This window comes from Macrobrachium nipponense, chromosome 29 (assembly GCF_015104395.2).
Source record: "Macrobrachium nipponense isolate FS-2020 chromosome 29, ASM1510439v2, whole genome shotgun sequence".
Taxonomy (NCBI): domain Eukaryota; kingdom Metazoa; phylum Arthropoda; class Malacostraca; order Decapoda; family Palaemonidae; genus Macrobrachium; species Macrobrachium nipponense.
The window spans coordinates 9,079,897-9,096,189 of NC_061092.1; the positions used below are offsets into that span (position 1 = coordinate 9,079,897).

The 16,293-nt window shown below is 36.6% G+C and overlaps 1 protein-coding gene across 1 annotated transcript; it reads left to right on the plus strand.

Annotated features, from left to right (window-relative positions):
- The first annotated feature begins 9,125 nt into the window (after nt 1-9,125).
- On the plus strand, nt 9,126-15,051 carry LOC135206095 (protein extra-macrochaetae-like). Its single transcript, XM_064237323.1, has 2 exons — nt 9,126-9,262; nt 11,439-15,051. The coding sequence occupies exon 2, from the start codon at nt 11,765-11,767 to the stop codon at nt 12,551-12,553; it is 789 nt and encodes a 262-aa protein (XP_064093393.1). The 5' UTR covers nt 9,126-9,262; nt 11,439-11,764; the 3' UTR covers nt 12,554-15,051.
- The last annotated feature ends 1,242 nt before the right edge of the window (nt 15,052-16,293 follow it).

Below are 16,293 nucleotides of genomic sequence, written 5' to 3' on the forward strand. Positions count from 1 at the left end.
CAGACAGACAGACAAGCAGCAGACACGGACAGGCATAGAAAGACACAGACAGACAGACAGACTGGGACTGAGTTCCAGAGGGGAAAAGAACATACAAGTAATCAGGTTAAGACTATAGAGAACCCCAAGTCAGCCATCTGTCGAAGTTTGGTAAAGTAGGGAGGCCTGGTGTCTCGATCGAGGCACTAATAGCCCCTTCCCCCCCATCCCCCCCACCTGTATTCCCTGAAGTCTTCTTCTGTCGTCTCCTCCTCCAGTCGCTTTCCGGAGGAAAAAATGGCCCGGGGGGCGTGTCTTAAATTTTAGGATGGGGACTGAATGCAAATAGTGTCTTAGTAGATACTCAAATGATAGGAGGACTTCTTTGGTACCAACGTCAGGAATTTCTTCCTCTGGAGGAGACGGGTTTGGTATCAGAGGTGTGTGTGTGTGTGTGTGTGTGTGTTTACTTCTTGTTTTCTGAATGGTTTTAGGATTTGAGAAAATGGCTCTTATTAAGAGCAGAGATCTTGTCCTAAAAAAAAATTATATCTGTGATATTTCTGAGACTTTTTAGCAAAATACAAATAAATAAATAAATAAATAAATAAATAAATAAATAAATAAATAAATAAATAAATAAATAAATAAATAAATAAATAGATAAACAATCAAATAAATAGATAAACAAACAAACAAATAAATAAAAAAATAAAAAAATAATAAATATTTCTCATAGACACGACCACTGAACACTATACGAAAAAAACTGAATTTGTAACAGCAAAATACAAGTAAGTAAATAAATACGTACATACAGTTCTCGTAGACACGACGACTGAACAGTGCCTATAAACGAAACCAAACTAATTTTGTTACTTTTTCACGTCACTAACAGAAAAAAATACATCCATCAGACTATCATACACTTGAATTACTTATAAAAAACAGAGCCAAATGCACTGCTGAGTCGAACAGGACACTTTAATAACTTACAAACACAATCGAAGGGCGCCAATTAATCTGTAGGTACTAGGAAGCCCCCCTACCCCCACAGAGGAAATTCTCTCCCTGGGGAACACCGTCCCCCTCTTTGCTTTTGCATTAATGAAAACCTTCTGCCTGCCTGTCTGTCTGTCTGTCAGTCTTTTAAGTCCGTTTCAATGGGTAATTTTTTCTGTCATTTTACCCTCTGTTATCATTTCACGTAGAATAGAATAGAATAGAAAATATCGGCAAAAAATAACAAGTGCCGGAACCTCTGAGGTCATTCAGCGCTGAAAAGGGAAATTGATAGTTAGAAGGTTTATATGTGTAACAGGAGGAAATCTTCGCAGTTGATCTATGAAACAATTGTTATGAGAGGGTGGAAAGTCAGATGGAAGAAAGAAAATATGAACGGAGTTACAGTAAAAGGAATGGAAGAGGTCGCAGCTAGGGGCCGTAGGGACGCCGCAAAGACCCTTAAGTAATGTAATGCCTCTTTGTTATTCTTCTGTAGCCTCTCTTAGAAAAATGAGGGAGGCCACAAAGTAGAGTACCAGAAATGGCCATTATGTCTGCAATTCTGCTAAGTACCTGAAAAGTCCAATTCCACATTTTTAAAACTTTTCCTCCATTAACCCTCAGGGGTAATTCTATGGATAATAGAGTAGATTAAATTCCAATTTTTATAAAATGTACCGGGCTTGAATTGTATTGAGCTGCCAAACTGAATCTCATATATTTAATAAGTGCGAAGACACATAATACGTTGGAAAACGAGAAACAACATTCTTCATAAACATAACATCCAGAGAACCATTTCTACAATAATAGAGGATATAGCTATTCCTTTTATGTTTCAATGTAATCTTCACAGAATACCCAGAATTACGAAAAAACACCCCTAATAAAAAAAAAGTTGCAATAAATGTATAAAAAAAAATAATCCCAGAAAGTAGGCGGACATAAATATTTCCCAAGACGAGCGCTCGCTTTTCAAAATGTATTTATACAAATACGTATATATATATATATATATATATATATATATATATATATATATATATATATATATATATATATATATATATATAATACATATATGTATATATATAGATATATATATATATATATATATATATGTATATATATATATATATATATATATATATATAAAGGTTTTTTGCCACGAATGAAAAAATGAAAAAGCGAGATAGCCAAGTACTTTCGGTCCTGTTCGGACCCTTTGCCTCAGTAAAGGGTCCGAACAGGACCGAAAGTACTTGGCTATCTCGCTTTTTCATTTTTTCCTTCGTGGCAAAAAACCTTTATTTATACATAGCATCACGTTTTATGTACTTCGTGTTCAAGTTATTCATATATATATATATATATATATATATAATATATATATATATATATAAATATATTATATAATAATATATACTATATATATACTATATATATATATATATATATATATATATATAAAATACATATATATAAATATTATATATATATATATATATATATATACATACAAATATATAATAAATTATATATATATATATATATATATTATATAATATATTACATATATATTACACAATATATATATATATTATTATATATATATATATAGATTATTAATATATCTACATATATATATATATATATATATGTCTATATATATATATATATTTATAATATACTATATATATCTTATATATATTTATATATATATTCTATTAAAAATACATATATATCTACAGTACTATTTCACATATATAGATATATATCTATATATCTGTATATCTAATATATACCATATATATATTATATATCTCTATCTACTACATCTACACACATATATATATATATATAATAGATATATATATATATATTATATATATATATATATATATATATATCTCTATACATCATCTATGTCCATATATATATATTCCCTATATTACCTATATTTATACATTATATATATAGATATATATTTATATCTATAATATATTATTATTCTAACATCTATATATATAACACATACATTATGTACATATATATATACATATATATAAATATATATACCTTACTATTTATACATACATATTAGAGATATAATCTATATATTATCTATATTATATACGTATATATATAATGTATGACTGTATTAGCAAAGCGAGAAAGGCTGGAAAAAGAATAGGCCGATAGAAGGCCAAGTCCTCATCCTTCTGCCACGGAGAGAGAGAGAGAGAGAGAGAGAGAGAGAGAGAGAGAGCGAGAGAGAGAGAGAGAGGCCTTTCTCCCCATCAGGAGAGAAAGAGAGAGTGGCAAATGCACTCCCACCAGTGACTTGGTAATACAAATGGCCTTGGGTCAAATGGTAAAGCGCCAGCGGTCGGAGAGCCTCCGTGACACTCAAGTTAAGGGCGGGAAACATACAGCACCCGGGGGAGCCGTTACACAGGCCATGGACCTGATGGAGTTAAAGACTCGAAAAATGGCAATGGCAGAGAAAGAAGAAGAGAGAAGACGACAGAAAGAGAGAAAACGATAAAGATGAGAGAAAAGAGGAGACGAGAAGGTGCGGTCAGACTAATGTGGCCAAGGGGATGAGAAGATAGCAGCAATCGGCCTAAAAAAAAGCAAAAAAGTTATACGTGATTATTTATTTCAAAGGAAAAAATTAGGGAATAAGGAAGCTTTTGTACTAAAAAATAGTTACATTACATAAACCATTATACAATTAATCGGTAAAATAATTGATATAACTGCAATTCACAATTTTATCTAATGCCAAACACAAAATGAAACAGACAACTTTAGGCCTAATCCAAGTTCATGATACGTAAGCATCGAATTTCTGCCATCTGTCAGAAACAAAAGGCATAAATTACCTAATAAGAGGATGGTCAATTGTTTATGACTAATACATTCGAACCATTTTTAGCTATGACATCACGACAGATCCTGTTATCATAATTTTAGAGTCGCTACTGATATGAAGGGAAACTATACTCTGTTTTTTTTTCAATCTGTCCACCCGCCTGTAGTGTTTGCGTATGATAACACTGCGTCCCGGGCTTTTGATAGTTACATTCAGCTTACATTTAACAATTATAATAAAATCCTATTTCGAATATTAACGTTGTAATTCGCATACAGTAAATTATTAAAACACTTTTCAGTTGCAAATGTACATCCAGATATGTATCCTTTTATTTACCTAAAACTTACACATAGCGTAACTATTTAAAGCCCAGGACGCAGTGTTACCATACGCAAACACCATAGGCGGATGGACAGATGGAAAAAACAGAGTATAGACGCATAGTTTTTTTTTTAACTATTTCTAGCGATAAAATCATGCGAAATCCTGGACTCGTCAAAGTAATTCTAGCACAGAATCTTGTGGAAATATCATTAGCTAAGACTACGATAAGCTTCTGAACCTTTCGAGTCATTACTAGCACTAAAATGAGTATCTTTCTTGGCCTTCTGTTGCAAGAAGACCAGCCAACCAGAACCTGGAATTTTTTAACTAGACTGACCACGAAATCCTGGACTCCGATTCATTCTACCACAGAATCTTGTGGAAATATTACTAACCGAGACCACGATAAGCCTTTAAACCTTTCGAATCATTACGAGCACTAAAATTAGTATCTTTCTTGTCCTTCTGTTGCAAGAAGACCAGCCAACCAGAACCTGGTGGTACTTTTGAATTAGACTGACCACGGGAACCGGTTTCTCGCCACCACCGCGGGGCTGAGAGCAGAGAACAGATGCCTGGCGGACAGTAGGTAGTACCTCTGAGTGTGGCATTCTGTTTTCCCTTGGGTAAGGAGCCATTATCAGGTACATTAGCCGAACGGTCATTACTGAGAGAGGGACTGTTTTCTGATCATAAAAAGAAAAGTGGGGGGGATGTATACCTCCTCGGTAAAACGTCATGTAGAAGTTACTTACGTAAGCGTTTCCGATTCGGTGAGCAATGACGATTGAAATGCATTTTGCGTTGGGTGTTTTTAGATGGCAAAGATGAATGCGAATAATGACCATAAGCAGTGACGCTCGATGGAGCCTTTCAGAATAGTATTAAGCATAAGAATTTACATACATTCATCCTGATAATATAGTTTATATAGAATAAATCAATATATTTCGATCCTCTAGTGCACGGAAACCTGACGCTGACGAATAAAATGTAAAAAAAAAAATTGGAAGACAAAATATAGAAATAGTTCTTGAAATATCTTAATCACACAAAAAAGGAAAATTAGTTAAAGATACGATTTTTATTTTACAAAATTTATTAAGGATTCAATATTCTTTCTATCCAAATTTGAAACCGTAACCAAACAAATAGCAGAAAAGAAAATAATGACCATCAACAATCCCAAAAGCATCTGAGAGAAAAAATGTCCTAGTAAATATATGCAAAAACTCCTTTCATATAATTTATTTTTTTTTAAATCAGTAATGTCCAGGAATTCAAATTCGAACGAATGAAAAAAATACTTAAAAAAAAAGAAATAAAAAATAGAGAACTGGGTACCGTGGGAAGCCCAAGCAAAGACACTCGAAATAAGAGGAGGGGAGGGGGGAATAAAAGGGGAGAATAGGAGAGGGAGGAAAGGGAAAGCGGGGGAGAGGGGGGACGTAAGAAAAGGGGGGAAAATCGATCTGCAGGTGGAACAGGTCGATAGCTCAGATCCCCTCAGGGACTTGAGGGGATGGGTGAGGTTGGGGGATATGGGGGGTTAGGAGAGGGGTAGAGCCGTAAGGGGAAAATGATGAGGTTGAGGTCGTCGCCTTTACGAAAGAGAGCGAGAGAGAGAGAGGGAAAGTCGTATTTGGACATAGAAGAGCTTAAATACTATACCAGACGGTGGGGTGGGGGGGGGGGGGGGGGGGGGGGGGGGGGGGGGGGGGGTGAGGGGGGGGGGGGGGAGAGGGTTACGGAAAAGACCGTAAGCTTGACAGGCGGAGACAGTCAAATATATAGACAGTTGATCGGAGACGAAAAAAGAAATAGTTTCTGATAGATATATATAATATATAATATATATATTATATATATATATATATATATATATATATACATATACTTCACTTAAACCTGCAATTCATCATTAAACGAGAAAATTCACCTGTATAACAAGGAACACCAACAAAGTTCTCTTCAACTGATTGATTTGCAGCTCCCTGGCGTCGCAAATAAAGCCTTCCCTACATAGCAACATTCATTTTATTCTGTTCCTTGAACAGCTTATAGCATAGTTGACAGAGAGCAGAAAAACCTTGAAGAGGAGTGTTAGTTTTAAAAAAGTAAGTTCCAAGCGTCAGGACTGGCATAAGTCGACCTTCAATGTCTTTATCGAATGCCAAGGAAGATGGGTATCAGAGTGTAAGGATACCAGGGAGAGTGAGTGGTTGGGTATTGGGCATTTGGGTAAAAGTTCATCAAGGGAGCAAAGGGTTTATTTAGGTAGGGAGGAAGAAGGTGGATTATTAAATGAATAATAAAAAATGAAAAAATAAAATCAATAACAGAAAGAGCTGCATATAACTGAGCTAAAGTAACAACCATAGATCCATCTTGGGTCTCTCTCTCTCTCTCTCTCTCTCTCTCTCTCTCTCTCTCTCTCTCTCTCTCTCTCTCTCTCTCTGTCCTCTAACGGAACTGTGACCTTATTCAATCATTCATTCCAAAAGCACTGTGACTTAACATAATCACTATTCTAAGAAAACTGCGCCCTTAATCAGTAATTCCAAGAGCACTGTGAACTTACAATCCTTCTTCCAATGCCATGTGAACCTAATCAATCTTCAAAGGTCCAAGTGACCTTAATGTGAAATCCAAGGGCCCTGTGATCTTAACCTTGAGTGTTATTTTCAATGTAAATTTTTTTTTGTTTCGTTCTGACATCGCTTCAGTGTGAACGGCTATTGTTGTAAGTCCCATTGACAAAATCATTTTATTATTATTATTATTATTATTATTATTATATTAATTATTAGTTAATTAATTATTATTATTATTATTATTATTATTATTATTATTATTATTATTATTATTATTATTATTAACTAGCTGGTTACCCGCCATACGGGCGGGTCCCAGCTAGATTGGTCCGAGTAACCCAGAGCATAGTTTATGAGAAGAAAATAGATAAATCAAGCCACAATTGAATACAGGACCACGACCTGAATTGTGAGGACTGCAAATCTGACAAAACAAAAAAACAACTCCTTGAAAATGAATATCAAAATGAAGCATCATAAACATTATATGGAAAGAAAAATTCTTGGTGTTGACAGAGAGATTCCAATTCACCGGAGAGCCTTTTGGTAGACTATGTTCTTTGGTTTTCCCTCCGGTGACAAAATTAAAAATGAACAGGCGTTCCAGAGAGCCCACTCTTAAGCACGCCACATAAAACTGCCCATGAGAAAAGCAAGGTTGCTCCAAGTTGATGCCAGCCATTCTGAGAGACTGTCCCTGGGCTTTATTGATAGTCATGGCAAAAGCCAACCTGACTGGGAACTCAAGAAGGCGCTTGAAACTGAAATGGAAAAGGAAGGAAAGAGAAAGCTCCTTTCTCTGAGACTCTCTTTCTGTCTCCAACCATCACTGTCTCTTTCACTCTTTCTTCTCACTAATACCAACTCTCTGTCTCTCTGTCTCCAAACAACCGCTCTTCTCTGTCTGTCTGTCTCTCTCTCTCCCTCTCTCATTTTTTCCATCTTTCTCCTACCTAACACCCACTCAACTCTCTCTCTCTTTCTTCCCCTCTCGCTCCTTTCTCTTACTCTCTCTCTCTCTCTCTTTTCCTCTCCCTCTCATTCCTTTCTCTTACTCTATCTTTCTCTCTCCAACAATCATCACTGTCTCTTACCCTCTTTCTTCTCAGTAATACCAACTCACCTCACTCTCTCTCTCTCTCTCTCTCTTCTCTGTCTTTTTTCCTCTCTATTCCTTCCCCTCTTGACTCCTTCTTCCTTTCCTTATTCTCTCTTTCTCTCTTCGTTCCTGTAATCTTAACTTCTGTTTCCTCTCTCCAACAATAGCTTTTGTGTCGTTACCTCTTTCTCAGTAATACCAATTCTCTGTGTCTGTCTTTTTTTCCTCTTTCTTCTCCCAAAACACCCCCGGTTTACTCTCCTCAAGTTTCTCTCCTCTCATTTTCTCTAGCTGTCAACTTCTCCCTAACACCCGTCTACTCTCTCTCATTTCTCTCCCTCTCATTATCTCTCTCTGTCAACCCCCTTCTAAAACCACCCTCTTTGATGTCATTGATGTTTACCCTATATTCTATAGTATTCTTTTCCAAATGATAAGTCATATGTATACAGAAATTTGTATAGTAACTAAGTCTACGGGCATAGCCAGCCCCGTTTCACGGGCAGAACCAGCTCTGTTTCAGGAAATCCCTTCTCACCATTAGGAGGGGGGGAAGTAGAAATTTTGGGAACCCGACCTCCCGGGGGTTTCCGGGCTCCCGAACGTAGGTCTCGACCTTCCCGGGGTGGAAACCCATCTCCGTTCCGAATCTCAGTCCCGTCAGACCGACGGCCCGGGCGCCCATACAAATCATAATATATACATACATACATACACACATTGCCAATTATATAATAGATTCAGAAGATGAACCTTATTCATACGGAGCAGGCCCACAGGGGCCCACTGACTTGACATTCAAGCTTCCAAATGTTCATCTGAAAGAAGTAACAGAAGGTATAAGGAAATAAAGAGATGATATCAGTTTAAACAAATTAATTAACAAAAAAATAGATAATAGCGTAAGTAGATGATAAAATGAAGGGAGAATTGCTTTAGCATAATAATAATAATAATAATAATAATAATAATAATAATAATAATAATAATAATAATAATAATAATAATAATAAATTTTATTGTCAGCTCATGGCCATATACATGGAATATACAAAATACAGACTAGTCTTAATTTATCCAGTGGCTCCGCCAATCAGATTCCTCGGATGTATATACCGATACCTGTAACCCATTCATATCTGCACGCAAAGGAGAGTAAGAACAAAGACACTAGAATAACAACAGATAAAAAAAAAAAACTGAATTGATGACTGATAAAATATATAATCGTTGGGGCGGACACCGATAATCGAAGCACGAGGTGTCACGAGAGATAATCAAGTAATATTATCTTTTATTCGTGTCTGTGATTTTCAGTGTTACAATTGTTGAGTTGCTACTTGATGCAGCTTATTAAAAAGACCGTGCTCCAACAGGAAGGTAAGCTGAGAGAGAGAGAGAGAGAGAGAGAGAGAGAGAGAGAGAGAGAGAGAGAGAGAGAGAGAGAGAGAGAGAGAGCGTATCAAAGATTGCCTGACATATTTTCAGCTGACACAAATTATATATATAAATATGAATGTTTCTTTATATTTAGGTTTCCAACTGTTTCGACTATCCAAATAAGTATCGTAAAAAGAATTTTTTTTTTATAAAACATACATACCTACACACATATATATGTGTGTGTGCATTTATAAGTATATATAGATAGATAGTAGATAGATAGAGAGATAGATACCTCTACATACGTATATATACATGTTTGTTTGTATGGTGTTTTTACGTTGCATGGAAGCAGTGGTTATTCAGCAACGGGTATATATACATGTATTTATAAGTGTATATATAGATAGATAGATGGTAGATAGATAGATAGCCTTATTTGTGTATAGTTTAAAAAATATATTCTATTTGGTATTGAGAGAGAGAGAGAGAGAGAGAGAGATACTCTCACTTAAAACCAAACATTGATAAACGAGCATTAAGAGCATATTAAAACTACTAAAGAGATGCTACAAATTGAACAAGGCGTGATCTGACCTCCAGCTTATTCGGGATGGGTGCATGCAAGATTTTCCCCTCACGCATAGGTCGTGAACATTACATTCCTAACTTTTAGCGTAACTTAAAATGCGCTAAAATCTAAGGTCAAATAGAGCCTTGTTTCACCAGCAAAAATTAAAATGCGCTAAAATCTAAGGTCAAACAGAGCCTTGTTTCACGAGCGAAAATTAAAATGAATATGGTATATTTTTTTCGAAATAATTTTCTGTGCTGTTTAACATTCACATTATTTATTTTTCAACATTTTCATCCTAATAAATAAATTATAGATATCCTATCCTGAAATTCATGTATCTTTAACTAACTGCGAAACACCTTTTTCAGGCATTTTTAGGCTTTTCAACAGACCTTCCCTAACCCAACCCCAACAAAGACATCAACAATTAAGTAGTTTTTAGGTTTACTCCCAGAGTAAGCGAAAAATACGAAAAAGTGATTCCTATAATAATAAGTCTTGATCACTTTTTCCGACCTCTTCAACATTACAAAAGGGGGACTGACTGATATCAAGAGTTTGAGGGGGCTTTTGGGGGGAGGGGGAGGGACCCTTGTTTGGTAAACGGTAATGTGAGACGTATTGTGTTTACGTTACCCGACGTAATCCCTAACCAGCCCCTCCTCCCCCCCTCACTGCAGTTCATATGTCACCAGGATCTCATAAAAGTGTAATTTCATTCCTGGAGGGATAAAAGGCATTTAGATTTGATGGTGAAGTGTATAGGACATTTTAGATGTCCTTTGAAATATGTGTACAGGACATTTAGATGTCCTATTTAATATATGTATAGGACATGCCTTTTGTAATATGCATACAGAACATTTAGATGTCCTTCGTAATAAGTGTATAGGAATTTTATGTCTCTTATGTATTAAGATATTTAAATGTCCTTCGTAACATGTGTATAGAACATTTATGTGTCCTTTGTAACATGTGTATAGGCCATTCAGATGTCCTCTGTAATATGTGTATAGGACATTTAGATGTGTATATATGTATGTATATATATATATATATATTATATATATATATATATATATATATATATATATATATATATGACATCTAAATGTCCTTTGTAATGTGTGTATAAGACATTTAGAGATCCTTTGTAATATATGATAGTTGCCCTTCATATGACTGATAGCATTTGATAGCATCCTTTGACAGCATCCTAAGATATGAAGGATGTGTAAGACATACTTCAAAGATATTAAAAACATTAAAATTACATGTGATATTCAAAGATCTGAATGACATGGTTGATGTCATTATTAGATATGAAAGGTGCATGTCGTATTGTTAATAAAAATATGGCTAGTATATGTGCTATGTTTATAGTATTATAAAAAAAGGTGCCTTTGGTAAGTCATCTATAAAAGATGCATCTCATATCATTTACATACACTAAAGGTGTCTATGACATCATTCGCAGGCATTAACGACTTATTTCACGTCCGCGAAGCATCAAAGACGTGTCCGATGTCAGTCACTCATTAGCAATACGTCAGGCACTCTCCGTAATAAGGCCGCTGACCAGAGATCTCTTTCCAGATCTTTTTTTTTAACCCGAGGCACCAAAACGCTGGAATAAAGGTGGCACCACTTGCCGCGACGAACGTTCCAGGCACCGGGACCTCCCATTGGCTGTCGGAATTCCAGGGGGCGGGGCTATCGATCGCCACGAGTGCTGAGTGGTCAGCAGTCCCCTCGGAATGGCCTCAGTCAGAAAGTCGGCCCGGCCGTAGCAGCAGGGAAGGTGCCAGATACGCTCGACTTCTCCAGGACTGTTCCTCTGTACCACCCCCGCCCCCCGTCCGGTGCGTCGTCGTCGAGAGGGAGTGAAAGGTCGTATATATCTTCCTCATTTCCCGGTCGTCATGAAGCCGGACAAGCCCCCACCTCCTGCTCCTCCTCCTCCCGCCAGGGACAGGGACATCCTGCGGGCGAGAAACAGCAGGCCCTTAAAGAAGACGAACCGAACGTCCCCACCAGCCATGCCCGCGTCGTTATCGGAGTCGGAGGTGATGGCAGGTGAAGGCACCGATCCTCCTTCAACTTCTTCAGGTTCCTCGTCGGTTACGCCCTCAGATGACGTCGACATCAGCACCACGTCCTCCTCCTCCTCCTCCTCCTTACCGCTGGCGGAGTCGTCGTCCTCCTCCTCCTCCTCCGGCGGCGAGAAGGACAAAGGGGCGGAGATGAAACTGTACTTGGACAAACTACGCGAACTGGTGCCTTACGTGCCACGGACCGGGAAGATCTCTCGCGTCCAGCTCATCCACTCAGCCATCGACTACATCACCGACCTGCAGGAGTCTCTGGAAGCCAGGGCTCGTCGGAAACTCCGCGACAAGAACGACCAGGCCTCGAGGCCTCCCTTGGCGGCCCTGTCGCAGGCGCATGTGGAGACCAACAACAGAATGACGCCCCTGGCGGAAAACAGCACCAACAGGCAGCCGACGCCTTTGGAAGTGAACACCAGACATCCGTCGACGGTCGTGCCGATGTCCTCTGCGTCTCCTCTCGAGGGGATTTCTCCCAACAACGCAAATCCACCTCTTCCTCCGTCGGGAAGCCACAGTAACCCCAGCAGTAGTTCGTCGCCCATAATCCCAGCGGCACCTGGCCCACCACCGCCATCATCATCTCCCCAACAACCGAGTTAAACGAAATAGCAAAATAAAAAAATAAATAAAAAAACTCTTTCGCAGAAGAAGAAGAAGAAACGGCGGTGGCTTCTCGCCATCAATCAAGAAATCACTCTCTGGCGGAGGAAGAAGAAGAAGACGAAGAAGAAGAAGAAGAAGTCCCGGGTGAAAAGTGCCCTCACTGCACTTCTGGGAGTTCGTTAATTAAGAGCACATTGTGTCCGATCGATATGCGAAGTGCGTGTTCACATATGTTCTCGAAAGGCGGCCGTCTATGGTGAAGTGCGAGACTTCTGGAAAAAGAAATAAAAAAAAAGGGGGGGGAGGGGGCGGAGAGGGATTCCGTTTCCCGAAAGTGGCATGCGCGCGACGCCGTTCACAAACAGTAAATGTGTAAATAATGAGTTTGTAAATACTGTACATAGATCAGCAAGGAACGGACTATTTATTGATGTTCTTATTTATTTATTTATTTGGGGTTGACGTGGTCAAACCAGCACACAGCTGAAAGCCAAAGATAATATATATATATATGATTTTAACTGATCAACACTTCCTTTTTTAGATCATACTTCCGAAGGATTATAACATTGTCAAGCAATGTGCAATGTACCGGATTAAACTTAAACTAAAAAATAATTGCAGGTAAACAAACCTACTTTTCCCAAAAGAGATCTTTATTACAAAAATCATCTAACTATATTTTATCTGATAAATTACGGTAAGATTTATTAACGCATGAAATGTCCAAATAACTTTGGAGGAGTCTGGTTATCCGATATCGAAAGGTGGCGTCATTATCGATGCTCCCTTTGTGGTTGTGTCAACCATTCAGTTTATGATGAATAAGATTTACGTGATATTAGGAAAAATATCCCATTCACAGTTGAATACTACAGAGTTCCCAAAGCAGCAGCATCTGTGAAGAATAATTCATGATTCTCTTCATTTTGGATTATAATCGAATGGTCAGTGAATGCAAGATACATTACGAAAAACATGAGTGATAATGAGAAAAATAATACGAAAAACATGAGTGATAATGAGAAAAATAATACGAAAAACATGAGTGATAATGAGAAAAACATATTGAGATAATGAAGATTGGGGTTATATCTACGAACGCAGTAAAGTAAATGGTAAAATGGAAGGATTACAATGAAAAGTTTTGGTCAAAAAGTGGATTTAGGCGACCTCGCGACCCAGGGTAAACGTCAAAATCTTTAAAAAAAAAATAGAAAGCATAAAATGCAAAATCTTAACAATTCTGATTTATATTTACCGTTTATAAAGAAACTACTTTCATAAACTCTCCAACTGATTGATTTATACAGGAAATTCTACCCCCGAAAGTTAAAATCGGCTACAATTTTGAGAAACGAGAGAAAATATGTCAAAAAAATACGCTAGAAGAACCTAGCGATATTTTATTCTACAGCTACAGACGATCAGCATCTGTCCCCAGATGTCGTGAAAGTGAAATATATCTCAAAGGATAGGAAACAGTGCTGGGGATGGTACGCCAAAGTGCATAAACTGCTCAGTCAATCTACCTAGCGCATTTATTATTATACTTCTCGATTACATTACTACATTACTGTTTTCAATTATAGATCATTTTCCCACAATAATTCTCATGGATGAGTATTGCACTGCTATCTATTTCTCTGGAACTCAAAACTTAAATCTAGAGTTTATTTGTTATAAAACACAAAATTTATTTGTTCTAAAAACTCAAAATTTATTAGTTTTAAAAACTCAACATTTATTAGTTTTGAAAACTCAAAACTTATTTGTTCTAAAAACTCAGAATTTATTTGTTATAAAAAATAAAAATTTACTAGTTTTAAAAGCTCAAAATTTATTTGTTCTAAAAAGTCAGAATTTATTTGTTCTAAAAACTCAAAATTTACTATTTTTAAAAACTCAAAATTTATTTGTCCCAAAAACTCAGAATTTATTTGTTCAAATAATTCAAAATCTATTTGTTCTAAAAATTCAAAATTTGTTCATTTCAAAAACCCAAAGTTAATTTGTTACGCAAACTCAATATTCATTTGTTCTAAGCACTCAAAAATTGATTTGCTTTAAAATCTCAAAATTTATCTGTTATAAAAATTAAAAATCTATCAACTTTTCTCTCCTGAGATTTCAACGTAAATATTTACTAGACGCTGTAGATTATTTTATTTAGAAGTTTTAAAATATCTTTTTAAGTCTTGTAAAGCAAGTTTTAACGCTGAATTTTTAAAATTAATATACTTACTTAATTAAATTTTTAAAAAATTTCAATGTAATGACTAAACCTTTCCAATGTTTTAACTCAATATTAAACCTTCATTTTGTCTATCATTATTTGCAAAACACATCCAAAAGAATTTTGAAAGTGAGAATTATCGCTATTGAAAAAATATTTAAGAAAATACTTCATCATATTTTTGTATGTAAACTGACTGAATTTCGACTCCATATGTTATTTGTATATAAGATCTTTAATAAATCATTAATGAAAATATTATACTTGTATGAGTGCTCGCATTCCACGCCGTGAAACTATCGGCGTATTATTTTCTCTCTAAAAAAGGAACGAATGACGTCATGGGGAATATTTTCTCTCCAGAAAAGGAACGAATGACGTCATGCGGAATATATTCTCTCCAGAAAAGAAACTAATGACGTCATGAGGAATATTTTCTCTCCAGAAAAGGAACGAATAGCGTCATAGGGATATTTTTTCTCCAGAAAAGGAACGAATGACGTCATGGGAATATTTTTTCTCCAGAAAAGGAACGAATGACGTCATGGGAATATTTTTTCTCCAAAAAAGAAACGAATGACGTCATGCGGCATATTTTCTCTCCAGAAAAGGAACGAATGACGCCATGCGGAATATATTCTCTACGGAAAAGGAACGAATGACGTCATACGGAATATTTTCTCTTCAGGAAGGAACGAATGACGTTATGCGGAATATTTTCTCTCCTAAAAGGTACCAATTGGCGTCATGCAAAATATTTCCTCTCCAAAAAAAAAGGAACGAATGACGTCATGCGGAAAAATTATTGAAATTACACTAAAAGAATACGACGAATGACGCTATGCCGAACATATAACCATTATAAAATTACTGCTCACGGTGTGCACGCAACAAGAGAATGAGGGCGGAACAGATGACTATTTAGACCTCATTACTTACTTGCACTCATGAAAAGGAGCACATCGTAATCTAGCGTAAGATCAGCGTCAAAACACACGGAGGTGTGAAGTCTATTAAACACGTCAGTTGCTCGTAAGACAACTGCGTGTAAATAAACCATAAATCGGATAGAACGCGCCCATATAACAATGTCGATAGGTTCTACACCACAGTATGGTACTATCTATCAGGTGAATGTAGCTATATAGGCGATTTGGGTTGATTTGATAGTACGAAACTTAGGCCGTTGCGCCAAGCACTTGGGTACTTTCGGCAACTCAACGCTTAACACAGCGAAAAGTAGGAGTTGGAGTGGTTGAACAGCAAGATAAAAGGGTTCAAATAAATCCAGAAAATAAAGGAGATAAAATAAATGTGATCTAGAACTAGAAAAAAAACACCATAGTTGCACTAAGCAACGTCAGTTAGAGAGGTGGTGATCAGTTGAGCCAATGTGTCTTTAAGTAATAGACATTTTAACATAATTAATCTTATCACAGCAATGGTAAAAATGATGCAACACGAGGTACCAACAATATTAGGCCACAATAAAGGTTGTATG

Excerpts from the sequence above, each read along its gene's own strand:
- LOC135206095 (XM_064237323.1), top strand. The coding sequence starts at position 11,765 with ATGAAGCCGGACAAGCCCCCACCTCCTGCTCCTCCTCCTCCCGCCAGG.